Source organism: Mandrillus leucophaeus, unplaced genomic scaffold (assembly GCF_000951045.1).
Source record: "Mandrillus leucophaeus isolate KB7577 unplaced genomic scaffold, Mleu.le_1.0 Scaffold22, whole genome shotgun sequence".
NCBI classification, from domain to species: domain Eukaryota; kingdom Metazoa; phylum Chordata; class Mammalia; order Primates; family Cercopithecidae; genus Mandrillus; species Mandrillus leucophaeus.
Window position 1 is genome coordinate 1221411 of NW_012102254.1, and position 27926 is coordinate 1249336.

General features: G+C 52.9%; 5 protein-coding genes across 18 annotated transcripts in view; 3 read left to right on the top strand and 2 right to left on the bottom strand.

Moving 5' to 3' along the window:
• QRICH1 (glutamine-rich 1) overlaps positions 1-8943 on the top strand; it is a 92749-nt gene extending 83806 nt beyond the window's left edge. For both annotated transcript variants that reach the window (XM_011980960.1, XM_011980957.1), the window contains exons 8-11: positions 5644-5752; positions 6099-6250; positions 6589-6679; positions 8226-8943. In XM_011980960.1, coding sequence (XP_011836350.1) covers positions 5644-5752; positions 6099-6250; positions 6589-6679; positions 8226-8418 — 545 coding nt within the window. In that variant the 3' untranslated portion in view covers positions 8419-8943. The remainder of the gene's footprint in view (positions 1-5643; positions 5753-6098; positions 6251-6588; positions 6680-8225) is intronic.
• A 286-nt stretch (positions 8944-9229) lies between these two features.
• IMPDH2 (IMP (inosine 5'-monophosphate) dehydrogenase 2) lies at positions 9230-14651 on the top strand. 4 transcript variants are annotated; one of them, XM_011980953.1, is made up of 15 exons: positions 9230-9729; positions 10180-10264; positions 10451-10552; positions 10659-10733; positions 11070-11276; positions 12001-12088; positions 12162-12361; positions 12439-12529; positions 12629-12724; positions 12956-13027; positions 13711-13854; positions 13938-14082; positions 14176-14319; positions 14400-14483; positions 14574-14651. In XM_011980953.1, the coding sequence occupies exons 1-15, from the start codon at positions 9632-9634 to the stop codon at positions 14593-14595; spliced, it is 1653 nt and encodes a 550-aa protein (XP_011836343.1). In that variant the 5' UTR covers positions 9230-9631; the 3' UTR covers positions 14596-14651. The 4 variants fall into 4 exon arrangements, with proteins under 4 accessions (XP_011836343.1, XP_011836344.1, XP_011836345.1 ...); XM_011980954.1 differs by lacking the exon at positions 12956-13027 and having other exon boundaries at positions 10180-10228; XM_011980955.1 differs by lacking the exon at positions 12956-13027 and having other exon boundaries at positions 10180-10228; positions 10659-10718.
• A 1006-nt stretch (positions 14652-15657) lies between these two features.
• On the bottom strand, positions 15658-17930 carry NDUFAF3 (NADH dehydrogenase (ubiquinone) complex I, assembly factor 3). Of its 4 annotated transcripts, none has more exons than XM_011980950.1 (5): positions 16721-17930; positions 16405-16597; positions 16177-16243; positions 15970-16070; positions 15658-15890 (listed from the first exon to the last, which is right to left on the bottom strand). In XM_011980950.1, exons 1-5 carry the CDS (start codon positions 16795-16797, stop codon positions 15774-15776), a joined length of 555 nt encoding a protein of 184 aa, XP_011836340.1. In that variant the 5' UTR covers positions 16798-17930; the 3' UTR covers positions 15658-15773. The 4 variants fall into 4 exon arrangements, with proteins under 4 accessions (XP_011836340.1, XP_011836342.1, XP_011836339.1 ...); XM_011980952.1 differs by having other exon boundaries at positions 17543-17854; XM_011980949.1 differs by having other exon boundaries at positions 17158-17328.
• Positions 17691-23450, top strand: DALRD3 (DALR anticodon binding domain containing 3). 5 transcript variants are annotated; one of them, XM_011980947.1, is made up of 13 exons: positions 17876-18099; positions 20396-20549; positions 20631-20926; positions 21080-21336; positions 21439-21518; positions 21596-21724; positions 22106-22179; positions 22272-22333; positions 22434-22516; positions 22603-22785; positions 22858-22971; positions 23068-23136; positions 23234-23444. In XM_011980947.1, exons 4-13 carry the CDS (start codon positions 21120-21122, stop codon positions 23351-23353), a joined length of 1131 nt encoding a protein of 376 aa, XP_011836337.1. In that variant the 5' UTR covers positions 17876-18099; positions 20396-20549; positions 20631-20926; positions 21080-21119; the 3' UTR covers positions 23354-23444. The 5 variants fall into 5 exon arrangements, 4 of the variants coding, with proteins under 4 accessions (XP_011836338.1, XP_011836337.1, XP_011836336.1 ...); XM_011980948.1 differs by lacking the exon at positions 20396-20549 and having other exon boundaries at positions 17691-18099; XR_001006183.1 differs by having other exon boundaries at positions 22858-23121.
• The window catches only part of WDR6 (WD repeat domain 6), a 9005-nt gene continuing 4065 nt past the window's right edge, over positions 22987-27926 (bottom strand). For 2 of the 3 annotated variants that reach the window (XM_011980941.1, XM_011980943.1), the window contains exons 2-6: positions 24815-27296; positions 24638-24721; positions 24432-24548; positions 24213-24331; positions 22987-24112 (exon numbers count right to left, since the gene is read on the bottom strand). In XM_011980941.1, coding sequence (XP_011836331.1) covers positions 23649-24112; positions 24213-24331; positions 24432-24548; positions 24638-24721; positions 24815-27296 — 3266 coding nt within the window. In that variant the 3' untranslated portion in view covers positions 22987-23648. The remainder of the gene's footprint in view (positions 24113-24212; positions 24332-24431; positions 24549-24637; positions 24722-24814; positions 27297-27926) is intronic. The other variant, XM_011980942.1, reaches the window with a different exon arrangement.

Below are 27926 nucleotides of genomic sequence, written 5' to 3' on the forward strand. Positions count from 1 at the left end.
TCAGCCTCCCAAGTAGCTGGGACTACAGGCGCACACTGCCACACCCGGCTAATTTTTTGTAGTTTAGTAGAGACAAGGTTTCACCATGTTGCCCAGGCTGGTCTTGAACTCCTGACCTCAGGTGATCCACCCGCCTTGGCATCTCAAATTGCTAGGATTACAGACGTGGGCTATGGAGCCTGGCTCATACTTTAAAAAATAATTTTAAAAAATGACTGGGCACGGTGGCTCACGCCTGAGTTCCCAGCACTTTGGGAGGCCAAGGTGGGTGGACCACGAGGTCAGGAGTTTGAGACCAGCCTGGCCAATTATGGTGAAACCCCATCTCTACTTAAAAAAAATGCAAAAATTAGCTGGATATGGTGGTGGGAGCCTGTAATTCCAGCTACTCGGGAGGCTGAGGCAGTAGAATCACTTGAACACAGGAGAGGCAGGGGTTGCAGTGAGCCGAGATCGCACTATTGCACTCCAGCCCAGGTGACAGTGCAAGACTCAGTCTCAAAAATAAATAAACAACAAAAAAAGGTAAATCCATAATGTAATTAAAATCTACCCTTTATTAGGCCGGGTGCAGTGGCTCATGCTTGTAATCCCAGCACTTTGGGAGGCTGAGGTGGGCGGATCATGAGGTCAGGAGATCGAGACGGTCCTGGCTAACACGGTGAATGAAGCCCCATCTCTACTAAAAATACAAAAAATTAGCTGGGTGTGGTAGCGAGTGCCTGTAGTCCCAGCTACTTAGGAGGCTGAGGCAGGAGAATGGCGTGAACACGGGAGGCAGAGCTTGCAGTGAGCCGAGATGGCGCCCCTGCACTCCAGCCTGGGTGACAGCAAGACTCCCTCTTAAAAAAAAAACAAAAAAATCTACCCTTTATTAAAATGTTTAATAGCCTTATACATTTCATTATTTTGATTTATCTGAATCAAGGTGAAAATTAAGTCTACATATTGAATTTGGCTTTTTTTTTTTTTCTTGAGACAGAGGCTTGATCTCGGCTCACTGCAACCTCTGCCTTCCAAGTTCAAGCGATTCTCCTGCCTCAGCCTCCTGAGTAGCTGGGATTACAGGCGCGCACCACCACACCCAGCTAATTTTTATATTTTTAGTGGAGACAGGGTTTCACCAGGTCAGGCTGGTATCGAACTGCTGACCTTGTGATCCATCCACCTTGTCCTCCCAAAGTGTTGGGATTAGAGGGGTCAGCCACCATACCTGGCCTTTTTCTTTTTTTCTTGAGATGGAGTCTTCTCTGTTGCCCAGGTTGGAGTGCAGTGGTGCAATCTCGGCTCACTGTAACCTCCCTCCTGGATTCAAGTGATTGTCCTGCCTCAGCCTCCCGAGTAGCCGGGACTACAGGTGCCTGCCACCACAGCTAGCTAATTTTTGTATTTTTAGTTGATACGGGGTTTCACCATGTTGGCCATGCTGGTCGCGAACTCCTGAGCTCAGGCAATCTGCCTGCCTCAGCCTCCCAAAGTACTAGGGTTACAGGTGTGAGCCACCTTGCTTGGCCTTAATATTTACTGTTCATCTTAATTTCCCCCTCCCTTTTATCTTACAGTATATTCATGAAAGAAACTAGCCTTTGAAATTGTCGCACAGTCTAATTTTTGCTGATTGCTCGCTGTGGTGTAGTTTAACATATTCTTTTTCCCCATGTATCTACAGTTGATTGGTAATTGAATATACAGATTGATTCCAGATTTTTGTTTTGTTTTGTTTTGGCAAGATTACTTCATAGTTGGCCTTTCTTTGATCACAATGCCCAAATGTCTGAATCCACTGATTCTTTATGGGTTGCAGAATAGTATTCTAATGTTATTATTACTTAATAATTACTTGGAATATAATGAAAAACTTTCCCTCGTGTTTTTTTTTTTGTTTTTTTTTTTAAAAGAGACAGGATCTCAATTTATCACCCAGGCTGGATTGCAGTGATGAGAACACGGACGGCTCACTGTAGCCTCAACCTTCTGGGCTCAAGCAGTCCTCCCACCTCAGCCCTCCATGTAGCTGGGGGCTACAGGCATGTGCCACCATGCTTGGCTAATTTTTGTATTTTTTGTAGAGATGGGGTTTTACCACGTTGCCCAGGCTGGTCTCGAACTCCTGAGCTTAGGCGATCCACACACCTCAGCCTCCCAAAGTACCGGGATTACAGGCGTGAGCCACTGTTCCTGGCCCTAACTTTCCCTATTTAACTCTTTAGAGTCATAATGGTATAGATTGTATAGAAGAGGCAGGGTTAACGGCTTTTTTTTTTTCTTTTTTTCTTTGCTTAACCAGTTTTCACAAAAATGAGTTAGTTCATCAGCTTCCCTCAGTGAAGTCCAATTAAGGTTTTCTTGTTTACAAGAGTCATTGTGAACTTACAGATTTAAACATATTTAATGAGATTCAGCTGATTGCAGTCATCTTTACTGATGTACAAATGTCCCATCATTGGCGATTAGGAGCCTCTTTAAATTGACCCCTAAGTCCTTTTGACATGACTCTAATAGTCTTTCTTAATTTCTGACTTAACAGAATGTTTCAGTCCCATCTTGGACATTTCTTGTTCTAATGTAGAAACCTTCAGTTCTGGAGCCTGGTTGCTTTTATTGGGGCTTGGTATTTCAGTGCCTTACTTCAGTGGGCAGAACTAGAAATTGTTTTTAAAGATAAAATACATCATTTTGGTGCTTATAGTTCAGATTCAGAATTATAAGGCTACTACCTAGGTTTTTTTTATCTATAGCCCCTTACTTCCATGTAGAGTCAGTAGAGTCTGTTTTATTTTATTTTGATTTATTGTTTTATTTTGAGAGAGGGTCTTGCTGTGTTTCCCAGGCTGGAGTGCAGTGGCACAATCTTGCCTCACTGCAACCTCTACCTCCTGGGCTGAAGCAATCCTTCTACCTCTCAGCTTCCCAAGTAGCTGGGACTACAGGTGCACACCACCACATCTGGCTAGTTTTTATATTTTTTCATAGAAATGAGGTTTTGCCATGTTGCCTAGGCTGGTCTCAAATTCCTGGGTTCCAGTGTTCCTCCTGCCTTGGCCTCCCAAGGTTACACCCATGAGCCACCATGCCCGGGCCATTTTACTTTTTCTTACAGGGTCTTGCTTTGTCTCCCAGGCCCAAGTACAATGTTGCGATCATAGTTCACTGCTGCCTTGCCCTGTTGGGCTCGAGCTGGGACCCAGGCTCGAGTGGTTGCACTCAGCTTTTTTTTTTTTTTTTTTTAAGTTTTTGTATTGACGTGGTCTCCCTGTGTTGCCCAGGCTGGTCTTGAACTCCTGGGTTCAAGCAGTCCTCCTACCTTGGCTTCCCAATGTGCTGAGATTATAGACATGAGTGACCACACCCAGCCAAGTTTATTACAAATTGTAGAGAAGAGAATAAAATTAGAGAAGTGACATCAGAGGGAGCAAATGGCAGAGCAAACCCAGAAAAGTGGAACATGCCAAAGTATGGCAATAATTGTTCCCAGGAGAACAGTTATTTAAAAAAAAAAAAAAAAAAAAGAAGGAAGGCCAGGCGTGGTGGCTCACGCCTGTAATCCCAGAACTTTGGTAGGCCGAGGTGGGAGAATTGCTTGAGCCCAAGAGTTGAAGACTAGCCTGGGCAACATAGCAAGACCTCATCTCCACTAAAAATCAAAAAAATTAGTCAAGTGTGATTGCGCACACCTGTGATCCCAGCTACTAGGGAGGCTGAGGTGGGAGGATTCCTTGAATCCTTCTTTGCTGAGAAGGGCCGTTTTCTGCTCATCCTGGATCTTGGGGGCTTCAGATATGTCTAAGAGCAGAAAAGCTTTTCCCATTGCCACTGGGTCACAAAATAGCTGAAAAGTATACAAAAAATAGAGTCAGAACTGCCTTGAAGAGATGGAAGTGCACTACTCTAGTTAGAGAGCCAGCTTTGTTCTGGCAAGAGCACAGAACACAGAAGAGGAGTGTATTGGGCAGAATGTTCTTTTTTCTGCTTCCAGTAAGTGTCATAACACTGTGCTTGCTTGGAGAATCCCGAAACCCTGCAGGAAAATACTGTTGCCTGCTGCTATTTCATTATGCACTCAGTGCACAAACATGTGCATACTGACTGACTTCAGCACATGAAAGGGGCCTTGGTGGTCATGTCAAATGTTATCTTTCTTTGGTGCAGACCTGGCTGACCAGGGCTCTTGTTCAGATTATTGACCTTTGTCCATGCCTAGCTCTGGGTTCACTTATGAACCAGGGTCTTACAGTAACACCAGCTCTGTGGGGGGATCTTGTAATAGTTCAAATACTGTCATATTGGCTAGGCGTGGTGGTTCACGCCTGTATTTCTAACTGTTCAGGAAACTGGCAGGAGGAGTCTTTGAGCCCAAGAGCTCAAGGCTGCAGTTAGCCATGATTGTGTCACTGTACTCTAGCTGGGGTGACAGAGCAAAACCTCATCTCTTTTTTTTTTTGGAGACAGGATCTCATTCTGTCACCCAGGCTTAAAGTACAGTAGTGGATCACGGCTAACTACAGCCTTGACCTCCCAGGCCCAAGGAATCCTCCCACCTCAGCCTCCCTAGTAGCTGGGATCACAGGTGTGTGCCATCACACTCGAATAATTTTTTTGATTTTTAGTGGAGATGGGGTCTCGTTATGTTGCCCAGGCTGGTCTTCAACTCTTGGGCTCAAGCAGTTCTCCCACCTCAGCCTCCCAAAGTTCTGGGATTACAGGCATGAGCCACCATGCCTGGCCTTCCTTTTTTTAAAAGACTGTAGAAAAGACCCTGTATCTTAGCAAAAAATAATAATAATTTTTTAAAAAATCCCCCAAAGAGTATCAGTCTCCTGTTTATCTAGAGAATTAATGACAATAGCCTTGCTTTTTTTTTTTTTTTTTTTTTTTTTTTTTTATTGAGACGGGAGTCAGGCTCTGTCGCCCAGGCTGGAGTGCAGTGGTGTAATCTCAGCTCACTGCAAGCTCTGCTTCCAGGGTTCACACCATTCTCCTGTCTCAGCCTCCCGAGTAGCTGGGACTACAGGAGCCCGCCACCACACCCAGCTATTTTTTGTATTTTTAGTAGAGACAGGGTTTCACCGTGTTAGCCAGGATGGTCTTGATCTCCTGACCTCATGATCCACCCGCCTCGGCCTCCCAAAGTGCTGGGATTACAGGCGTGAGCCACCGCACCCGGCTGGCCTTGCTTTTTAGAGACGGTTGAAACGAGAGAATACTTGGTAAGGCAAACGGGCGTGCATGCCAATTCTTTGGGTCCTGGACCACCTTTGAAAATATGCAAAGCTCTGTACACTCTCAGAGAAGTATGCATATATGCAGAGTTTGGTTTATAGTTTTCTGTACTTCACTGTCTCTGAGGGCAGTCTTTTTGCCCTGTGTTAGCCTTGGATTAGAGGGTAACAACAATCATGTAAGGCTGTGTTTCTCAAGTGTGGTGTTAGAAATACTTATTATCAGGTTCCACCTCAGAAACAGGTTGGGACCCAGCTCTCTGTGTTTTAACAAGCTTTCCAGATGATTTTTGCCACACTTTAGGGAGAGTCCCCTGATGAAATTTGTACTCCTGTGTGGTCCTTATGCTTCACACCTCCCATATTGTGCCTTTGAGAGATCACCTGCCATCCTCTTGTTGTAACAGTACTCTATTCCTCCTAGGCTATGTCTTGCCCAGCCACGTGACTGAGGAGATGCTGTGGGAGTGCAAGCAGCTTGGGGCTCACTCCCCCTCCACCTTGCTGACCACCCTCATGTTCTTTAATACCAAGTAAGTGTTCTAGAGGCTCCACTGCTGGCATCTGTCCAGTGAAGAGTGTAGAAACTATCCAAGAGGCCTTCTGAATTCCTCTGACATATATTTGAGAAACTGGGGTACTGAAAGCCCTAACCCCACTTGGCTGCATTTTGTTTGGTAACCAGCGAGGCAAACACCCTTGCCAGACCCCTACCGTCCATCTTGATGTAGCTCCTGCACTGGATACTGGTTGAGTACAAGCCTGCCCAGATCTTGGGAATGTGGGTGGTGGCTTCTCTGAAGCACCAGTAGGCAGAGGATGAGTCATGGTATCCTCCCGGCACCCCTCCTTCTGCCTTGCATTTTACTTGTGATCCAGGTACTTCCTATTGAAGACAGTGGACCAGCACATGAAGCTGGCCTTCTCCAAGGTCTTGCGACAGACAAAGAAGAACCCCTCTAATCCCAAGGATAAAAGCACGAGTATCCGGTACTTGAAGGCCCTTGGAATACACCAGACTGGCCAGAAAGGTAGGGAAAGGAGGCAGGGATGGTAAAAACAGGTGCTACTTGTCCTGCCCTTGTGCCTGTGAGGCTGGTGATAAGTGTAAAGGTTGAGATTTGCTGGATAAAATTCTCCACTCCCTTCTCACCAGCCAAAAATTCTAAACTTTCCTCCTAGAAGCAGAGAAGCCCCAGAGAGAATAGCTGCCTCTTCCCTTAGTAGTCACTGCCCATGCCTCATACCTTCCCTCCCCAGACCCTGTATTTCCTAGTTGGGCTGGCTGAAAGCCTAAGGTTCCTGATTTGGGTCTGAGGTAAGGCAGTCTGATGCCAGGTCTGTGGTGGTGGGGATGTGTGTTTTATAGTTACAGATGACATGTATGCAGAACAGACGGAAAATCCAGAGAATCCATTGAGATGTCCCATCAAGCTCTATGATTTCTACCTCTTCAAATGGTGAGGAGGCTTTATTGTGACTGGCCGTCCATGTGTGTGCATGTGTGTTTATGCGTGTGCATGTTCACTTGTGTGATAGCTTATCACACGGGAGAGGCATTCTCTAGTCCCAAATCACATAAAAACACTTCCAGAAAGCTAAATGTAGAAGCACCCTTGTCCTGGCTTTTCAAATGTGTGTGATGTGCCTAGCACTGATAGAAAAAGGGGTACCAGGTCCCTACAGTCAACTTTCATGAAAAGGATATGAAGGTACAGAGAATCTACCTTCATCACATATTGAGCATGGCCCTGCTTCCTGACCTTGACCTTTTGTCACTGCCACCATTAATCTAGGTGAGACTTCTCTCAGCTTTTTCTCCTTTTTGCCCATTCAGTGGTTTCTCATTACATAATAATTCTTTTATGGCAGACAGCTCCTTTCATGCACTCCCCCTTGCTAACCTCGTATCTGTGGAGCTTAGTTCCCCAGCCACACTAGCTCCTCTCCACTCAAGGGCATCATATTATGCCTCTTCTCAACTTAAACACAGCTTATCAGGGAAGCATTTCCACATTCCCCACCTCTTCCTGTGGCTGTTTCCTAGGTAGCACTTATCACTGTTTGTTATTTTGTATTTGTGTAACTTTAATTGCTACCTGTGTCCCCTCCTATCTGTAAGCTCCATGAGGTAGGAAATACTGTTGCTGCCCATTTTTTTTTAATATCAGCACCTGGTGCTGACCTGGCACTAGTAACCCTTAAATAAATCTTAAATGGATAGATGAATAACTGTTAGAGGATACAGGATGCCAAGTACTTAATAGAGGTACAGCACGGTTAGGGGGAGGGGAGTGAACCCAAGTTAAGGGCCCCAGTGTAATGGCCATCATTAGTGGGTAGAAAACACAACATGAGGCTGGGCACAGTAGCTCACACCTGTAATCCCAGCACTTTGGGAGGCCAAGGTGGGTGGATCACCTGAGGTCAGGAGTTCAAGACTAGCCTGGCCAACATGGCGAAACCTCATCTCTACTAAAAATACAAAAATTAGCTGGGCTTGGTGGCACGTGCCTATAGTCCCAGCTACTCAGGAGGCTGAGGCAGGAGAATCACTTGAACCAAGGAGGCGGAGGTTGCAGTGAGCTGAGATCACCCCCACTGCACTCCAGCCTGGAGACAAGATGCCACCTCAAAAACAAAAAACAAAACACAACATGTGCAAAGACTTGGAGATAGACCCTTTGAGCAGTGAAGTTGGCTTCAAGTAAGATAAGGATGGACTCACATGAGTCCATGGGAGCCCTAGGCTGGTGCATTCAGTGATGGATCACAGGTGGTATGTGGGAAGGAGGGGCAGAGGGGAAGCAACCCAACATTTGGGGGATTTGCAGTAGTCCCAAAGGAGGACCAGGATGTAGTGTGTGGTGGCTGCATGGAATTCAGTAGCTGTGCCACAATACCTCGGGACCTTACTGTTTGCAGACAGCATCTGTCTGGGAGGTTCAAGGTGGGAGGGCTGAAGTTGTGTTGGTGGTACCCAACTTTTACTCACATATTCTTCAGCCCCCAGAGTGTGAAAGGCCGGAATGACACCTTTTACCTGACACCTGAGCCGGTGGTGGCCCCCAACAGCCCAATCTGGTACTCAGTCCAGCCTATCAGCAGAGAGCAGATGGGACAAATGCTGACCCGGATCCTGGTGATAAGAGAAATTCAGGAGGCCATCGCAGTGGCCAATGCAAGCACTATGCACTGAGATGCCTTGGCCATAGTGCAAGAGAAAGCAGCCAGGAAAAACCAGAGAGACTTTCACACTAAAGAAGAGGCCTCCATTTTTTCTTTTTTCTTTTTTTTATTGGTGTAGTTATGAAGCCTTTCAGGCTGCTTCTGTTTAAAATGTAAAAGAAAACTTTGCCCCCTTTGCATCTTCATAAACCTGCTGCGGCAGACTCCTCAGCCGATGGTGGCTCTGGGTTTCCTTGAGATCATATGTCCTAGAAAGTTGCTGACTGACTCTTTTTTTGTCTGGGGCCTGGGGAAAGGGCTTGGACTGTTAAATGTGGCCCCTTTCCATCTTCAAGAGAGATGGAATTAATGATGAATGGACCCTGCAAGGGAATCTCCCCAGCTGACTTCCACTGGGCTGACAGACTTTGCTGACCACAGGGGAACGATGTTCTTTTCTTTCTTCATGCTCAAACATAAACTTAGCATCTTAATGGAAGAAAAATGAGGGGAACTTCAATTATGATTTATTAAAGACAATTTCTATTACACCCTCCTTTATGACAAGTGACATTTTAGATGTTAAAGTAAAAACTTTACCATGCCTTTTTTTTTTTTTTTTTTTTTTTTTGTAGAAACTGGGTTTCACCATATTGCTTAGGCTGGTGTTGAGCCACCGTGCCCTGCCAGCACTTTATTTTTTTAAGTCTTTTTTTTTTTTTTTTTTTTTTTTTTTTTGGCCTAACATTGAGGCCTTAAAACCTGAGGCTCCTGTGCCTGATGGAATTCTTGTAACATACACTTGTGTATCATATAAAGATACCACTCTGTTTCTCTTAATGTATTCTTACTCTAGTTGTTTATTAAGAATGACAAGCACGTCTTTTCAACATGCTAGTGAACAACGCCTCTTTATTTTGGGGAGGAGCCCGGCGGGACAGTGGAAGTAAAGCCTTGCCTGTTAATTGAACTGGCCGGGGTCCTGCGGGGAGTGGGGTGGGACTTGAAATCAGCTCCTCAGTGACGAGGCCAGTGTGTGCTGTACGCATGCGCTGTTTCTTCAGCGGCAGCTCCGCCCCTGCCGCAGCGAAGCCGATCTGTTCCGGCCGCGCGTACTACGACCTGACGTCAGCAACGTGCGCGGCGCAGTGACGAAGTCGGCTGGTTTATATTGGCGCGGCCCAGACGGTAGAGGTCTCTGCGGCGCGGTCCTCGGAGACACGCGGCGGTGTCCTGTGTTGACCATGGCCGACTACCTGATTAGTGGGGGCACGTCCTACGTGCCAGACGACGGACTCACAGCACAGCAGCTCTTCAACTGCGGAGACGGCCTCACCTACAAGTGCGGGCCTATGGGGCTCACCTGGGCGAAGAGAGGGGTGGCATGCTGGGTGAAAAGGCCAGATGGGGGCTTCCGTGGAGCCTTCTTGGGCGTAGGCGCGGGGAACAGGTTCCGGGAATTGGCCACCCACCTCCGGGGCTCACTTTGAGACATCGGGAGCGGTGCTTGGGATACGGAGAAACATTTCAATAGTGCCTGGAATTTCAGGCTGGAGACTCCATGCTCCAGACACATGGAATTGTCAGGGTGCCAGGAGCACTGATGACAGCTCGGTGGCATAAAAGGTCCCCTGTCCCTACTTCCACCTTTTACTATGTCTGTGACACACAGGCTCTGTCAGTGCCATTCTCTGCTCACATGGGTTACGAGTTGATTGATATATGCGGGATGGAGTCTCATGCTACCCTATGCCTGAGAGCTTTACTCCCAATTCACTCCCTTCCCTCGCAGTGACTTTCTCATTCTCCCTGGGTACATCGACTTCACTGCAGACCAGGTGGTAAGTATGATCAGGAATTGGGTCCTGAACATCAAGGTGAGCTAAGGTGCTACTGTCACCTGGTCTCTGGGCTACCTCACCAGATTGGGCTTGGGTGTGGATTTTATGGGATGTTACTGGTTAGCATGCAGGTCATACAAAAGTGCCTTTTTGTGGGGGACTCAGTAACACCTTGAGGAGTAAGAGATGCTTTCCCACACTGGCTGACCTTTGTCTCCTCAGGACCTGACTTCTGCTCTGACCAAGAAAATCACTCTTAAGACCCCACTGGTTTCCTCTCCCATGGACACAGTCACAGAGGCTGGGATGGCCATAGCAATGGCGGTGAGCCCCATGGGGTGTGGGGGAAGGAGCAAGGATGCCATCGCCTTTCCCCAAAGGCATCCAGTCCTGCCTCTTGTCACTTAGTATTTCTCTTTTTATCCTGTAGCTTACAGGTGGTATTGGCTTCATCCACCACAACTGTACACCTGAATTCCAGGCCAATGAAGTTCGGAAAGTGAAGGTCAGAAGGGCAAAGATCATTAGCAAGCACTCCTGGGAATTGCACTGAGGTGGGGTGGGGTGGGAGTAGGGGTTTATTCTATTAATTTAGTATTCTTTCTTCCCACCATGGGGTTCAGTTACTGAGAAGACCCTGAGATTCTTTTTCTTAAAGCAGCAGCAATAGACCAGGTGTACAGTGTCTCCAGCCTACCCATGTCTCCTCTAAGATGTGTTGGTGTGATTTGGTCTTGTGGCACTGCCAAAGGGAGCGTTAAGCAGAGACCCCATGCTTCAGATCAAGAGCCTGATGAAAGTAGTTCAAAGATGCGATACCTTTCTCACCATCCCTTTCCAGAAATACGAACAGGGATTCATCACAGACCCTGTGGTCCTCAGTCCCAAGGATCGTGTGCGGGATGTTTTTGAGGCCAAGGCCCGGCATGGTTTCTGCGGTATCCCAATCACAGACACAGGCCGGATGGGGAGCCGCTTGGTGGGCATCATCTCCTCCAGGGATATTGATTTTCTCAAAGAGGAGGAACATGACTGTTTATTGGAAGAGGTGGGTGCCACTGTCAGAGTAGATCCAAGCTCTGGCAGCCCAGGTTGAAGACAAGAGGCTTCTGTTGTCTGTATGACATCTCTGATAGCCTCTCCCCTCTGGGAAAGAGAAGGGTCAGGCCAAGTTTCTGACTCCTTCATTGGGTTTCTGCATCCTTTCTCCACCAGAGGCTTTCAAACTGCCCAAATGCTTGCTAGTATTCATGTTTCATTTTTTTAAACCCCTAAGGTAGGGGCAGTGCTCAAGGTCCTCCCTCATTTTCTTGCCATTGTTCCTGGGTGGTCCTCCTTATTCCATAGTGTAAGAGGCTGCTCCCTGTGCCATGTTGCCCTTTCTACTCATCCCTCACTTAATACCATACTGCTTAGGAACTATTGGGATCCCTTGAGGAAGGGTGATTTGGATGTGAATGTATGAACGTGGTGGTCCATAGAACTTCACCTCTGAATTAGGCAGGGCATGTAGAGGTGACGCCATAGGCCAGGCGCAGTGGCTTACCCCTGTAATCTCAGCACTTTGGGAGGCCGAGGCAGGCGAATCACGAGGTTAGGAGTTCAAGACCAGCCTGGCCCACATGGTGAAACCCTGTCTCTACTAAAAATACAAAAAATTAGTTGGGTGTGGTGGCGCCTGCCTGTAATCCCAGCTACTTGGGAAGGAAAGAAAAAAAGAGTTGACTGACTATAGTCGATGACTGGCCCTTCGCATCTCACCTCCCACGTAGATAATGACAAAGAGGGAAGACTTGGTGGTAGCCCCTGCAGGCATCACACTGAAGGAGGCAAACGAAATTCTGCAGCGCAGCAAGAAGGGTAAGTCCTAGAGCTGGGAAAGGGCCTGGAACTAATGCTCAGGGTCCTGATCCATGTCCTGCCCTGACCACAGGAAAGTTGCCCATTGTAAATGAAGATGATGAGCTTGTGGCCATCATTGCCCGGACGGACCTGAAGAAGAACCGGGACTACCCACTAGCCTCCAAAGATGCCAAGAAACAGCTGCTGTGTGGGGCAGCCATTGGCACTCATGAAGATGACAAGTATAGGCTGGACTTGCTCGCCCAGGCTGGTGTGGATGTAGTGGTTTTGGTGAGCTGCTACACAGGTGGGTTGGGGCAATAGGGGCAGCTGCCACATCACAGTCTGAGACTTAGTTCCTGTCCCAGGACTCTTCCCAGGGAAATTCCATCTTCCAGATCAATATGATCAAGTACATCAAAGAGAAATACCCCAATCTCCAAGTCATTGGAGGCAATGGTAAGGCAAGATTGTGCCCTGAGGGATGTGTGATGGGAGTGGATAAGCTGGGCTCCCACCTTAACCTTCACCTGAGTGTTTTCCTTTCATTCACCTTAGTGGTCACTGCTGCCCAGGCCAAGAACCTCATTGATGCAGGTGTGGATGCCCTGCGGGTGGGCATGGGAAGTGGCTCCATCTGCATTACCCAGGAAGGTAAGAATATACTTTGATAGGGCCCACATACCTTGGAGCCAAGCACTCTTATGGGAACAGGAGTCCTCCAATAGGGGTAATCCTGGGGCCAAACTGACCTCTTGGATGGGTGACATGGCTGGAAGCAAGACAAGGTCTTGTCATCCTCCACCTGCCACTCCCTTGCCTAGCCTGGCCTTCTTGCTCCTGCTCTGCACCTTCTCTAAACTCTGGTCTGTTTGTTTTATTTAGTGGCTCCCAAGATCCCTCCAGACATAAAGTCCCACAGCCCCAAATGCCCTTCTACTGTCACAGGTTGCTATAGTAAGTCCAGCCCGGCCCACTGGCCCGGCCCAGCTGCCCACTGCCCGGCTGCTTGGTTGACGTAGCTGTAGCTCCCGGGGTTTGTGGTGCTGATGGGTGGGCAGGGCCAACTGATACACAGACCATGGTTTGTGGGGGGTGCTCAAGAACATAGCTCCCCTCTTCCTCCTGGGGTGCTGATAGGGCAGGACTTTCCTAGGCAGGCCCTTTCCTGCCCACATCTTCTGCAGTAGGCATGGCTCAGGGACCAACTCCTTTGTGTGGTCCTTGCTCTTCCACACAATTGCCTGCTGCACACCACAACCTGCTCTCCCATACAACCACTGCCCTTACCTTGCCTGAGCTGCCCACCATTCAGGAAGGGCTGGGCCTGACTTCAGTGCCTCTGGGGACTAACTGCACGGTCGGGGGCTTTCCCGGCTGCTAAGACTGCATGTGCCTGAGGCTGTCCTGGGCACTGCACACATGCACGCGCACATGTGGGGGTGAGTAGAGGGCAGCACAGCAGTTTGTACTATTTAAGGCACATGGGGTAGCAGCCATCCCAGACATGTCTCTTCCTTATCCAACCTGCAGTCCTGATGCAGATGTAGCCAAAAGCTCCTGGGTCTTAAATGTGGCCACAGGGTCCACTGCCTGTCCCCATTAACCCTATCCACCCATGTGTTCCTCCATCTCAACAGTGCTGGCCTGTGGGCGGCCCCAAGCAACAGCAGTGTACAAGGTGTCAGAGTATGCACGGCGCTTTGGTGTTCCAGTCATCGCTGATGGAGGAATCCAAAATGTGGGTCATATTGCGAAAGCTTTGGCCCTTGGGGCTTCCACAGGTGAGGCCCAGTACCCGTGAAGGCCAGTGGGACGTCTCCCCAGTGCTGCTTAGGCTTTAACCCAGCACTCCATCTGTCCACAGTCATGATGGGCTCTCTCCTGGCTGCCACCACTGAGGCCCCTGGTGAGTACTTCTTTTCCGATGGGATCCGACTAAAGAAATATCGCGGTATGGGTTCTCTTGATGCCATGGACAAGCACCTCAGCAGCCAGAACAGATATTTCAGGTGGGACAGGCAAGCCAGTTACCTCACCCTAATCCTACACTGACAATCTCATCTCTGCTGTGACCTTGCCCGTGTCTCTGCCTCTCCCTGCAGTGAAGCTGACAAAATCAAAGTGGCCCAGGGGGTGTCTGGTGCTGTGCAGGACAAAGGGTCCATCCACAAATTTGTCCCTTACCTGATTGCTGGCATCCAACACTCATGCCAGGACATTGGTGCCAAGAGCTTGACCCAAGTCCGGTGAGCTTGGGAAGCTGGGACATGGGTAGAGGGGCTGGTCCAGGGCCAGCTACCCACATTTGACCTCTGCCCCTCTTCAGAGCCATGATGTACTCTGGGGAGCTTAAGTTTGAGAAGAGAACGTCCTCAGCCCAGGTGGAAGGTGGTGTCCATAGCCTCCATTCGTAAGTCACCCTGTCCTTGGTGGAGCCTCTGCCATGCCTCATGCCTCCTTTCTCCTGCCCTCACCTCACAGGTGGTCTTTCTGCCTGCAGGTATGAGAAGCGGCTTTTCTGAACAGGGATCCAGCACACCTCCCTCGGTTTTTTCAATAAAAGTTTAGAAAGAAAAAAGTGATGCCTGATCTTTCACCAGACAGGTGGGGCTGTGTAGCTGCCACTACCACAGATGCACACAAACACAGCACCCTCATTTCCAGGGGAGCCTCAGGCCCTGAGATAAATGTGTTCCAGGTTCAAAAAGTTCTTCCTGAGGCTGCTCACAAAACAGCTCTGACCAGCTGTGGCTCCTGGGGTTTCAGTCTCACACTGAGCCTCTGACTCTGGCTCCCGAGGGGTCAAAGGGTCAAAGAACAATCCCTGGGACTGGCATACACAGGGCATCCTGCTAGCCCATAGCTTGGCCATATAGGACCAGATCAAGACATATAAATATTCCCTAACTTGAATCTCTCTCAGCCATGCACGTTGGCTCACACCTGTAATCCCAGCACTTTGGGAAGCTGAGGTGGGCGGATCACTTGAGGTCAGGAGTTTGAGACCATCCTGGCCAACATGGTGAAACCCCATCTCTACTAAAAATACAAAGATTAGCTGGGCGTGGTGATGCATACCTGTAGTCCCAGATACTCAGGAGGCTGAGGCAGGAGAATCACTGGAACCTGGGAGGGGGAGGTTGCAGTAAGCTGAGACTGCGTGACTGCACTCCACCCTGCGAAAGAGCAAGACTCCTTTTCAAAAAAAAAAGCTGGGTATGGTGGTAGGGGCCTGTAATCCCAGCTACTCAGGAGGCTGAGGCAGGAGAATCGCTTGAATCCTGGAGGTGGAGGTTGTAGTGGGCCAAGATCACGCCACTGCACTGCAGCCTGGGTGACAGAGCCAGACTCCATCTCAAAAAAATAAAGTCAGCTATTTTGTGAGAAAAGTCATTGAGGTCCTCTCAACTCTGCATGTGAGGAAGTAGCTCTAGAACAGGTAAACATACTACTACCTGGCTTCTGAAAAACTAAGGAATCCTAAGTAATCTAGATAAAAAAAGTGACTCCTTGGTTTCTTCACATTCCCCTCCAAGAGCCCAGTGAGCCATCAGCTCCTGGCCAGCAACACACCTGATACAAAATGGGAGAAGTGTATAAATTATTATGTTGATAAGCAAGGTAAGTGCCAAAGGGTAGATAAGAGTGAAACCATCGGGAAGCCTGGCAGAGTGCAGTCAGCAGGACAGTTCACGGTGGTTCATTGAGCAGCTTGGCCCAAAGGTTTGAGTGAAGTCCCTCCTGGTGGAGGGATGAGAGCAGCTCCAGTTACTCGGCCTTCATGACACAAGAAGTTGAAGGTGGCACAGGCATTGGGCTGCAAAGAAAAGGCCAGCATCAGCCTGTCTAGCATCAGGCCTGTGCTCCCCGCAGCATGCCCCAGTCCCGGGACTCACCGTGTCCTGCACTTCCACAGCAATGCCCCGCTGCCTCATGGCTTGAAGCACCTGGGACTGCAGCCTCTCGGTCCGGTCTCCAGTCCCCACCACAACAATCTCTAGGGAAGAGAGAATGTGGCTAGTCTACAGTTCTGTTGAGATGCTGGGGTGGGGTCGCCTTTTGGGGCCCAGAACACCTCTGTTCTCCCTCCCCTCCCCCAGTACCTATCCGGGGCTCCAGCATCCAGAAGAGGGAAAAGCTCTCTTCGGTGATGTCCTGGTGGGATCCCACCTGTGCAGGGAGGCGGCACATTGAATACGACAAATCCACGCAGCCTCTCCCCACCTTCATCCACTACAGGACATAGAGGAAAGCCAACTTTACAGGGACACAAGCAGGGTGAGGGCCTGTGACTCTGGGCCTCAGTTTCCTCACTGCGGGCCAGGACTCACGTTCCATTGCACCACCGAGTGCGGGAGCAGAGCGCAGGGCCCGAGCACGCGGTTTCCGTTTATCATGAAGCCGCGGCTGTTGTAGCTGTCGATGTACATGGCCTGAGCGGCCTCGCGTTGTAGCAGAGAGATGTGAGTCCGCTGATACAGCTCGTCATCCGCCGGCGAGAGTCGATGCCCGCGCCGCGGGGCCCTGCGGAAGAAAAGGGTCAGGGGAGTGGGGCCGGGCTGCGCCGCCCGAGAGGCCGGAAGGTGCGGGGCTGGCGGTCGCCGGCCCTACGGGAGGGATGGTCGAGGGCGCGGGGTGCAGGCTCACCAGGGAAGCTCAACGGGCGGAGAGCGCAACGAAGGTCGCGCTCGATACAAGCTACGCAGCGCGAGAGCGGTGGCCATGGCTGAGCGACGCGCGGCGAAGTCGTCACCGGCGCCGTTAGTCACCAGGTTGGCGGGGCCCTGCGGAGCCTGACCCAGCGAGGCTGCAGCGCCCCCTGCGTCCTGGAGGGCACCGCACAGCTCGGCCGGCCCAGCAGGCGAGTGTCATCTGTCCGAGGAGGCCGAGTTCCCCGATCTCCGGCGCAGCTCCAGTGTCAGCACCTGCCGCCCTCCCCGTCCCGGGCCCTTGCCCACCGTCCCAGGGGAGTGGAACACCTGGTAGCGTGTCCGCCCTCAGGGCGTTGCCTGGGTCGCAGCCGCGGCCTGGCCCCCGGGCTCTCAGCTATTAAGACGCGCTCCCGGGGCCGGGCGGTCGCCCACCTAGTCCTGTCCCGAACACCTGGCCAGGCGGTCGGTGCCAGACTTCTAGCCCCTAATCCCAGCCTTTGGGGCTTCGGGCACCGTGGGCGGGTCAGTCGACTCAAGTTTCTCCGGCTCAGCGCCGAAGCACGCCCCGCCCTAACCGCCACCCGCGCGACCGTTGGCCTCTCCACCGCCCCCGGAGAGGGGCGTGGCCGAGCGTGGATTGGCTTCTCGGGTGTTCCAGGGGGCGTGGCCAGATGGTTTCTCCTTAAAATGGCTCCAAGTCTGCAGGCAGCCAGAGCAAGCGGAAGGGCAAGCTGTGGTAGTGTTGGGCTGACCGTTCGGCTGGGCCAGACCAGGCCGAACAGGACCAGACTTGAAGTAGAAGCGCGTGGAGCATCACCTTGTCCTCGTTCACTCTGCTCGCGTCCTGGGAGTCCCCGGTCCCCCGTCTTGATCCAAGTCAAGGGCCTACTGGCGCGAGAGTCGCTGGCGCCCGCGCGGGGTTTGGGCATCTCGGCACGCCGGCTCTGTCGTGGCCTCAGGGGAACATTGTCGCGTTCGCTACCCGCGGGGCCGAGCGAGCGGGAAGCTCGGCACAGTCGGGGCCTGGTGGTGGGTCCCCTGGGGCCGGTCGCAATGGGTTTCCGGGGGTCCCGCTGCTGCTCTGTGGACCCCTTCGTCTCCTGGTGCTCTGGGCGCTGGCAGCGTCACCGGACAAAGGCCACGAGCGCGGGGGTGTCCCCGAGGCGGACGCGCGAGTTTACTTCCTCTCCGGCCCCACGGGCGCGCTTCCCTCCTGGCGGATTCCGAAGCCCGCCCCACCACCGTCACCGCACCAGTGGCCCAGGCAGGCTTCGTGGGACCAACAGGGCTAATCCTGCCCCGCGGATCTAATCCGGATCGGGACCCGGTCCCAGGGGAGGCCCCCACCTCCCCTTCTATTGTTCTGGGGCCCAGGTGAGCGTCTTGTTCCCTCTAGACTCGGTTTCACAGCCTACTCCCGGGTCTTCCTCCTGGGAGTGGGGATGGGCGGGTTCTGATGTGGCCCCAGGGCGAGTGACCTGGGGGCAGGAGCTCCCCCGCCCCCCCGCCAACGGCTGGACAGCGGGCAACGGAATCCCAAAAGCAGCTGTTGTCTCCAGAGCATTCCAGCTGCGCTTGGATTTCGTCCCCTGCTCTCCTGCCTGAGCAGCGCCCTGGCCCAGATGGGGTGCCCCTGACCCCCAGACATAATTTACTGAGCCGCTTGGGTCTCAGTTCCTCTCAGGTGCGCCCTCAGGCTGGAGGTGATGGGTGTAGAGGTGGGAGAGCCGAGGCTGGTGGCTATCTCTGGAACCCTGGGGAGCACTGGCGAGGGAGGGTGGACCCAGGACCTCCGGGTAGGAATGCAATGGTAGTGAGTCCCCGAGGGCTGCCTCAGCCCGCATTTCGCTAAAGATAGCCCTCTACTTCCTGGGGAAAAACCACCCCAACCGTCTTCGTGCATGAGAGTATCTAAAGTCCTCAGTTTGGCTGAGGGTTCCCAACCCTGCCAAGCAGTTGTCTCCAGGTAATGCACCTTCAGAATGGAAAGCGCTTTGGAATGACACGATCACTCCCGTTGAGTGGGCCCCCGAGAAGCCATCGGGAATGTCGTGTCCGCCCAGTGCTCTTTCGGCGCCTCCCAGCAGGGCCTCAGCCCTGGCCCAGAAAAGGGCCTTGCCAAGCTTTTCCTGCCCCTGGGTTTCCCTGCTCTCCGGATTTCCCAACACACTACTGAGTTAGCTTCTCTATTAAAAGGAATGGGGGTGGGGTGGGGGGGGGGTGAGTATGTTACAGTGAAATGAAAACATTTGGGAATCTTTGTGGGAGAAAAAAAAAGCTTTCCTATTGGTAGAGGAGTAAGATATTCCAACTGAGGCCTATTTTTCTACTTCTTATGGTCGCATTATTTGGTTGGCCTGTAAATGGCTGTTGCCTAAAACAGGAAGCGTAAGGATCCTTGTTAAAGCACACCAGGTTAAAGGAGTCACATTAAAAGCTGGTCATTCTGGGCCAGGCTCAGGGGCTCACGCCTGTAATCCCAGCACTTTGGGAGGCCGAGGCAGGCGGATCACCTGAGGTCGGGAGTTCGAGGCTTGACAAACTTGGAGAAACCGTGTCTCTATTAAAAGTATTAAAAATACAAAAGTAGCCGGCCATGGTGGCGCATGCCTGTAATCCCAGCTACTTGGGAGACTGAGGCAGGAGAATCACTTGAACCCGGGAGGGGGAGGTTGCGGTGAGCCAAGATCGCACCACTGCACTCCAGCCTGGGCAACATGAGCGAAACTCCGTCTCAAAAAAAATAAGCTGGTCATTCTGGAAGGCATCATGATGGTTGTAATTTCTCAGGTATCAAGAGAAGAAAACTGGCAATTGTATCAAGAGTGCGCATTTATTGGGCATAAAGACGACCTGGGCTGGGCGCAGTGGCTGACTCCTGTAATCCCAGCACTTTCGGAGGCCAAGGCGGGCAGATCACGAGGTCAGAAGTTCAAGACCAGTCGGGCCAACATGGCGGAACACGTCTCTACTAAAAATATAAAAATTAGCCGGGGTGGTGGCGGGCGCCTGTAATCCCAGCTACTCGGGAGCCTGAGGCTGGAGAATCGCTTAAACCCGGGAGGCGGAGTCTGCAGTGAACCGAGATCGTGCCACTGCACTCCAGCCTGGAAGATAAGGGCAAGCCTCCGTCTCAAACAAAAGAAAAACACTCATATCTCAAACGAGAAAATGCTTGCAAATAACCTGAAACCGCGGAACACTATTCTTTTTAAAACGATGTTTTAAGTAGGTCGTGAAAGTGGCCTTAATGTTATACTGCCTTATTCCAGTGACAAGTATTCATCATGTGTAAAATGGGAGAAATGAAATGTTATTAACACAAAGATGTGAGACATCGATGAGAAGAGACGGTACCCTGTCTGATCCCCCACCGGGTCGCGAGGATCCTTTTCCTGGTTGAGACCTGGCCACAGGGAAAGAACCCTAGGCCCGGGAAGGACTCCCGAGATTTCAGATCCAGGGCCCGGCTGTGCAAGTGGACAGCGCGGAAGGGGCGCTGGGGGTGGTAGGTCGAAAGTAGCCGACACGGCTCCTGCTGGCGGAATCTGTCCTCTTACGCGGACCGCCGCCGCATACCCGCCCCAGCCAGTCGATCCTTTCCGGAAGTTCACCTCCCTAAATTCTTTTTCCGGTTCCGCTTACTCCTTCCGGTCACCATGGCGACCAGGCGCCTTGGGGTTGGGGAGACGCTGGGGGCCCTCAACGCGGCCCTGGGGCCTGGCAGTCCGATATGGATCAAGGAGACGCGCACCCGCCACCTGCGTTCCCGAGACTTTCTGGCACCGCACCGCGCGCTGCAGGCGCGCTTCGATGACGGCCAGGTGGGCGTGAGCCGGGCGAAGCCGTGCGGCTGGGAGCTGGGTCCCGTGCCGTGGCGCGCTCACACGCCCATTCTCCCGCAGGTACCCGAGCATTTGCTCCATGCCCTCGCCTGCCTGCAGGGTCCCGGTGTGGCCCCGGTGCTGCGCTGCGCGCCGACTCCCGCGGGTCTGTCTCTCCAACTGCAGCGGCCCGCGGTCTTCGAGCGCGTCCTCAGCGCCGTGGCCGCCTATGCCACGCCCGCCTTGCCTGCCTTGCCGGGCCAGCGCGTCTTACTACACTGCCCAGCCCTGCGCAGCTCCCCTTGCGCACTCCGCTTGAGCCAGCTGCGTACGGTGCTCGTGGCTGATCACCTGGCGCGAGCTCTGCGCGCTCACGGGTGAGCGGGGCCTCAGGGCCGGAATGGAGAAGGTGGGACTACCGGGGACCTAGAGAGCGAGCGGCGTCGCCCTTGGGGACAGCGGCTGGAGGTGGGAAGTCTTGGCGAGCTGGACCAGCTGCTCAGGCTGAGGCGACCGCCCTCCCTTCCCAGGGTGTGCGTGCGCCTAGTGCCAGCTGTGCAGGATCCGCACATGCTGACCTTCCTGCAGCAACTGCGGGTGGACTGGCCCGCTGCCTCGGAGAGAGCTTCCTCCCACACCCTGAGGAGCCACGCCCTTAAAGAAGTTACCTCTGCTCATGACGGGAGGACACTGTCCCCTGGCATCCTAGGCAGACTGTGTCTGAAGGAGCTGGTGGAAGAACAGGGCCGCACAGCTGGCTATGACTCCAACCTGGACAACTGTCTGGGTAGGACCTGTAGCCTAGCAAGGCCAGAAAAGGCAGGAGCGGGTGGGAGTGGGGACATCTCCGCTTCTTGCCAGCCTCAGCACCTGTCTTTTCTCTTTGCAGTGACTGAGGATCTCCTGTCTGTGCTAGCTGAGCTGCAGGAGGCTCTATGGCATTGGCCAGAGGACAGCCACCCAGGCCTGGTTAGTGACTCTCAGCCCTGTAGGTTCTCCCAAACCAAGTATACTGTACTTCCACAGTTATGACTGTCCTCCCTTAGGCTGGGTCCCCAGATACTGGTACAGACAGCTGCCTGGTTGTACATGTTGTTAGCTGTGAGGAGGAGTTCCAGCAACAGAAGTTGGACCTGCTTTGGCGGAAGTTGGTTGACAAGGCTCCACTCAGACAGGTGGGTTAATGATGGAGCTCCCCACCACCTAACCCCTAACCTCAGGGGGCCCTTGAAAACCCACCGAGGGGCTTGTTAGCTGACAGGTCCAGAAACCGACACTTGATCTTGGGGGAGTTGCTGGACTTGAGAGGGCATGTGCAGCAGGTGCGGAAGCTCTGGGGAAGGGGGGCTCTGTAGACACATCCCAAGAACACCAAAGACCAGGTTGAGAAGGCTGAACCGTGCGTAGCCTGAGGAGCTGGGTAGAAGGAGCCACTCAACCTGGCAGTTCCAATTTGAGAGAATATGGGCTGAGTAGAGGCACCAGATTTGGGCTCCTCAAGGGACTTCCTGGAGAGTAGTGCCAACTAGGCTGAGCCCCTGCCATCTTCCTGACAGAAGCACCTGATCTGTGGCCCTGTGAAAGTAGCTGGTGCACCTGGCCCTCTGATGACTGCCCCTGAGTACTACAAGTGAGTGAGGCTGGGAGGAACACCAACCTTAGCCAGGGTAGTGTGGGGGGACTCTTCACCCACGACCCTGCCCACTGGCCTCTCTTCCACAGGTTCCGGCATGCCCAGGTGTGCAAGGCCTCAGCACTGAAGCATGGTGGGGATCTGGCCCACGGTATGCCTGGGAAACCCTGGCTATGTTCTGGGTTAGGGGCAGGTCTTTTGCATCCCTGCCTTTGCCTGCAGACTGAATGACCAATCCTATACTCCCTCAGATCCAGCCTGGACAGAGATCTTTGGTGTTCTCTCTGTGGCCACCATCAAGTTTGAGATGCTGAGCACAGCCCCACAGAGTCAGGTGAGCCTGGGAGCCTGACAGGGCCAGTGCTGGGGTACCAGGTGTGGTGGCTGCCTTCTCTCTGCAGCTGTGCTCCTATTCCCTAGCTCTTCCTGGCTCTGGCTGACAAGAACATCTCCACAAAGGGCACAAAGAGTGGCACCTTTGTCATGTATAATTGTGCTCGTCTTGCCACACTCTTTGAGAGTTACAAGTGTAGTATGGAACAAGGTCTGTACCCCACTTTTCCTCCTGTGAGCAGTCTGGACTTCTCACTACTACATGATGAGGTGAGTGTCCCTCCCGGTAGCTGGCACAAAGGAAGCCTGGACTTCCCCTCCCAGCACCTTTCTCCCCTACAGGGTGAGTGGTTGTTGCTCTTCAACAATATCCTCCCCTTTCCGGATCTGCTGAGCCAGACAGCAATGCTGGACTGCACAGCCCCAGGGCTCCACATCACTGCACGCACAGAGATGGTGAGGCACAACCAGGACACTCTACACTCTATTCTTTATTCTGGCCTGGGGCACAAGAGCAAAGAGATGGGCCAGTGACTCAGTCTCTGTCTCTAGATGTGCAAGTTCCTGGTACAGCTCAGCATGGATTTCAGCTCCTACTACAACCGAGTACACATCCTAGGGGTGAGCGCACAGCAAAACGGGTTTGGGACATGCAGAGAGGTACAGGGTAAAGACAAAGGAAGCAGAGGATGAGACCAGTAGGCCCCTTCTCTTTCAGGAGCCTCGACCACACCGCTTTGGTCAGATGTTCGTCCGCCTGCAGCTTCTGAGGGCTGTGCGTGAGGTGCTCCATACTGGCCTGGCTATGCTGGGTCTCCCTCCACTGAGCCACATCTGAGGCCACAGAGGCTCCAATATTTGGGAACGTTCACAAAGTCATCAACTGGAAAAAAAGCAAAAACCCACGGCCAAAATAAATTGGTACTGTTACAAAGTTCTGTCTTGTCATGGGGAGTGGGGCATATTCTTGGCAGCACTCCACTCACCTTCAGTTCCTGGACCGATGTCAGGAACCCGCGGCCGCCACCTCCTCCCCTCAAGGCATGCTGAGCATGGGCACAGACAGCCCATCCCTGCTCCATGCTGTCTGCGAGCAGGCCCCATGCCCAGCACACCGGCCACCGTGGGATACCTCAGTCATACCAGTTGTAAACCTCAAGCCCCTGACCCCCAAGGGCACAGCGGTGGCCAAACTCAGGGCTCACAGGCCAGCAGTCCATGTCAGCCACATCTGGCACATGGTACACAGTGCTATTCATGAAGGTGGGTTCACCATGCCCCAGACGCCAGAAGGTCAGCCGTTGATCAATGGAGGCTGAGACCATGATACTTGGGCTTAGGATCTTGAGGCCTGTCACATGGGCAGCATGTGCACAGGGGACACAGTATTCCTCTAGCACACGCAGCTGGGGTACCAGCCCACCCTCTCCCACAGCCTCTTCTAGCTCTAGCATCTCCACAGCAAGCACGAAGACATGGAGGGATCCATCTTCACTGCCACTGGCCACGAGATGGTGGCCCTCACGGGTGGGCAACGTGTGCAGGCTGTTGATACCACAGCTGTGGGCCTGCAGAGTCAGAGAGGGGGTGCCAAGCCCTGAAGGAAGAGGGTAGTTGTCAGGGCCCCGCCTGTCACATGTGTGAAGGCTATGTGACAGGTGAGGAGGGGTAGCCATGGTTGCACATTAGCTACTCACGGTAGGGAAGCCCAGGATCCACTGGAGGCTCCAGGACAGTGGAGCCATGGTCTAGCACAGTGGTGAGATCCCAGAAAGCCAGGTTGCCATCAGTAGCTGCGCTGCACAGGAGGAGCCTCCTGGAAGCCAGGAAAAGACAGCCTGGTCAATGACAGAGATGAAGCTCAACAGGAACCCCCCCACCCAGCCCATGCAGGACCATCATCCAGCCCCTCTCACCGTCTCTGGTTGGGTGCCTCATGTGTAAAGGAGTGGACCTTGAGGACACATCGCTTATGGTGGAAGGTTTCAGCAAGGAGCTGCAGAATCCGCCCGGAATCCTGCAAGAGAAAGAGCCTGGGGGGCGGGGGGTGGCCTAGCTCAGAATGCATCCTAAACAACCTTACTTCCTTTGTCTCCCGCCCCACTGGGCCCTGTGCTCTCACCTTACAGCCCCATCACTACAGGCTGCAGCCACAAGGGGGCCAAGGCTGGGCTGGTCAAGTTCACACACAGCAAGGGACATGTACCTGCAGGGACAACACGCAGCTGTCAGGTGGAGCCTGCAAGTCTGGGAGCATCTGCATGACCCATACCACACCCTGCCCAGGAGTATATATTACCTGGTCTCTGGGTCTGCCTTGACCATTCGATGCCGATTGCGTTGCCGGTCCCAATAGTCATCTAGCCGGTGGGACGAAAGGTGCATGACATGGCAGGCGAGGCGGCTTGGGGTGCTGGGTTCCGGAGTAACCATGATGCTGAAGCAGTGCATCTCAGCCCGTCCCCCCGCAGACACCACATAGGCAGTCAGGCCTGGCTGAGGATCCTGAGGGCCACCTGGGGTGCCAATGCCCCATACAGCCACAGCACGTACAGAGGAGATGTGGTTACAAACAGCTGTGAGTGCATGGGCTGAGCCTGTTGTTGTAGGGAGTGCTAGGACACAGACAGTAGTGTCCTCACTACAGGTGATCACAATGTCAGTCAAGTCAGGTCCCTCACTGCCAGGCTCCAGGTCGTCAGGCTGCATGAAGCTGGGCACTCCATATTCAGGCCCCAGGGTAATGGTGCCCACACGCTTTACACAAGTGATCTCACGGCCATGCAGACCCTCCCGGAGAATCACATGTGGCCGAGTGCAGCCACCCAGAGCCCTGTACAGCATGACATCCCCATCCTTGAGGTAAGCAAAGGCCATGGCCGCCTCAGTATCAGAGAATGCCCACGAACGGTGCCCTCCACCACAGTTGACAATGTGCAGCTTCTCGTGTGACCGGGGGCTCCACACTACAAACTCATTGGCATGGAAACCCAGGATAACCATGCTCCCATCGGGCACTATACGGAGCCCAGCTAGCCAGTTCATGCCTCGACAGGACTTCTGCCTTAGGACTGGCTGGAGCTGGCCGTCTCGTACAAATAGCTGGTAGTAGGCGCCATCGCGCCCTGTGGTATACACATAGCCACCATGGCATGTGACTGAGGTCACACCCTGCTTCCCATGCAGAGAGGGCAGGGTAGACACTGGGCCCAACCCAGTGAAAGCATTCCCACCCCCACTACTACCACTACCCACTCCAGGTGCCCCAGCACCAGCCCCAGTCTTGCCTCCCACCCCAGGGTCCTTGAGCAGACCTGGTCTGGAGGGGAACAGTAGCACAGAGCCCCGGCGGTCACCACACACCAGGAAGTCACCTGGGGGTAGGAAGGCACTGCATGTGTGCCATCTCTGCTTGCTTGGGGGCAGCAGGTACCGACAACGTTCCTTGACAAAGATGGCCTTGCCAGAGGGTGCGGCTGAGATCTCTAGGCAAGCTACTACCCCACCAGGGCCCGATGCCAGCAACAGGAGCTCCTCATAACCACGCAGGGCCCAGCTCAAGCTGTGCACCTTCCCAGGAAACAGGGTCTGGTCCACAGCAGCAGTTGGAGTGTTGATGGGGACAATCTTGACACAACCTTCCCCATTGGCCATAGCACACAATCCAAAGCCCTCAGGACCAGGAGCTGCCTCCAGCAGGCAGTAGGACTGGAAATGTTTATCCTCTAGCAGTTGCTCCCAGCACTTGACCTCGACGTCATAGAGATACAGGGCCCCTGTATCAGTCACTGCCAGCAGTCGCCAAGAGCCAGCCAGCGTCACAGCCTTGAGGGTACCTGGCCTACTACGGGACTTGAAGCAGAGAGCCGAGACCCCCAATCCCCGGTACCCACGCCTTACCAAGTGCCACAGCCGAATGCCTGAGTCATCACCCCCAGTGATCACCCAGGCCTGCCTCTCATGGGCAGCTATGGCCCGGATCCCACGTCCCTGGTGTCCCCGAAAGGCCTGGAGGATCTCACCTTCATGGCTCCACACCAAGCAGACACAGTCCTCTCCTGCACTGATAAGGTAATTCTCTAGGAGCTTGACCTGCCATACACGGGCGCTGTGCCCAAAGCAGTGCCCAATATTCTGCACCCGACCCCCAGGCACTCGCAGGTCGCCCACCTTCCAGATACGAACGCTTCGGTCTTCTGAAGCTGTAGCCAGCAAACCCTTGCTTTCCAGGTATGACATGCTGAAGATGATGCCCACGTGCCCACTGATTCGTCGGTCAGGTGCTACAGGTTTGTTGTCTGCTAAGGCAGTTGCTGGGTACCAGACCAAGAGCTGGTTTGAAACAGCACCTGCCACTATGGTCAGCTCCTTCCAGGCGTCTCCAATCAGGCAGGCTGAAGAGAGGGTGCACCTGTCTGTGCAGGGCACCTCTTGCAGGATGCACCCTACTATAGGATCATATAGGACCACTGAGTTGTGGCCCAGGGCCAAGGCTATATTTCCCTCAAGCCAGCGTGCATCCCAAATCCAGTCAGACATGTTCCACAGGCCAGAGCGCCAAAGCTCCCGGAAGTGGCCCTGTCCCCAGCTAATTTTCACAACTCGGAGTCCCTTGCTTCCAAACACAGCCACCATGGCCTCCAAGTCAAAGTCTCCATTAGGCTCTGGCCGCACCCGGAAGCCATGGATAAGATAGTGGCCAAGCAGGTTCTGTACTCGCTTTATCATCCGCAGATGCCCACCAAAGTCCAAGCTGTACACCAGGACATCGGGACCCTCACCTAGACAGAGGCAAAGAACCATGTCAGAGCTATGTACCTAACTCTGATGACCCACAGGGAAGAGATGGGGATCAGGGAAACTTCTCGGCATGTAGCCTATGAACGCATCAGGACACACAATCCTGCAGCTTGAATCTTAGAAAATCCTTGGTTGAGAAAATCCTCGGCCGGGTGCGGTGGCTCACGCCTGTAATCCCAGCACTTTGGGAGGCCAAAGAGAGACTCCGTCTCAAAAGAAAAAAAAAGAAAATACTTGATCTCGGCCAGGCGCGGTGGTTCACACCTGTAATCCTAGTACTTTGGGAGGCCAAGGTGGATGAATCACCTGAGGTCAGGAGTTCAGGACCAGCCTGGCCAACAAGGTGAAACCCCATTCTATTAAAAATACAAAAACTAGCCGGGCATGGTGGCAGGTGCCTGTAATCCCAGCTACTCGGGAGGCTGAGGCAGAAGAATCGCTTGAACCCAGCAGGTGGAGGTTGCAGTGAGTCGAGATCGTACCACTTCACTCAGCCTGGGTGAAAGAGCGAAACTCCGTCTCAAAAAAAAACAAAAAAAGGAAAAAAGAAAATCCTTGGTCTCAGCTTCAGCTGGACTTTAAGTGCTGACTTTGTGTTTCCCTCATCAGTC

Coding starts and splice junctions, on each gene's coding strand:
- DALRD3 (XM_011980945.1), top strand. CDS start 20,385: ATGGCGACCAGGCGCCTTGGGGTTGGGGAGACGCTGGGGGCCCTCAAC. Junction 22,517..22,602: donor GCACAGCCCCACAGAGTCAG/GTGAGCCTGGGA, acceptor CCTATTCCCTAG/CTCTTCCTGGCTCTGGCTGA. Junction 23,137..23,233: donor ACCGAGTACACATCCTAGGG/GTGAGCGCACAG, acceptor CTTCTCTTTCAG/GAGCCTCGACCACACCGCTT.
- NDUFAF3 (XM_011980950.1), bottom strand. CDS start 16,797: ATGGCCACCGCTCTCGCGCTGCGTAGCTTGTATCGAGCGCGACCTTCG. Junction 16,244..16,404: donor ACTCGGTGGTGCAATGGAAC/GTGAGTCCTGGC, acceptor CTCCCTGCACAG/GTGGGATCCCACCAGGACAT. Junction 15,891..15,969: donor CTGTGGAAGTGCAGGACACG/GTGAGTCCCGGG, acceptor TTTTCTTTGCAG/CCCAATGCCTGTGCCACCTT.
- IMPDH2 (XM_011980953.1), top strand. CDS start 9,632: ATGGCCGACTACCTGATTAGTGGGGGCACGTCCTACGTGCCAGACGAC. Junction 10,553..10,658: donor GGATGGCCATAGCAATGGCG/GTGAGCCCCATG, acceptor TTTATCCTGTAG/CTTACAGGTGGTATTGGCTT. Junction 12,362..12,438: donor GTGTGGATGTAGTGGTTTTG/GTGAGCTGCTAC, acceptor TTCCTGTCCCAG/GACTCTTCCCAGGGAAATTC.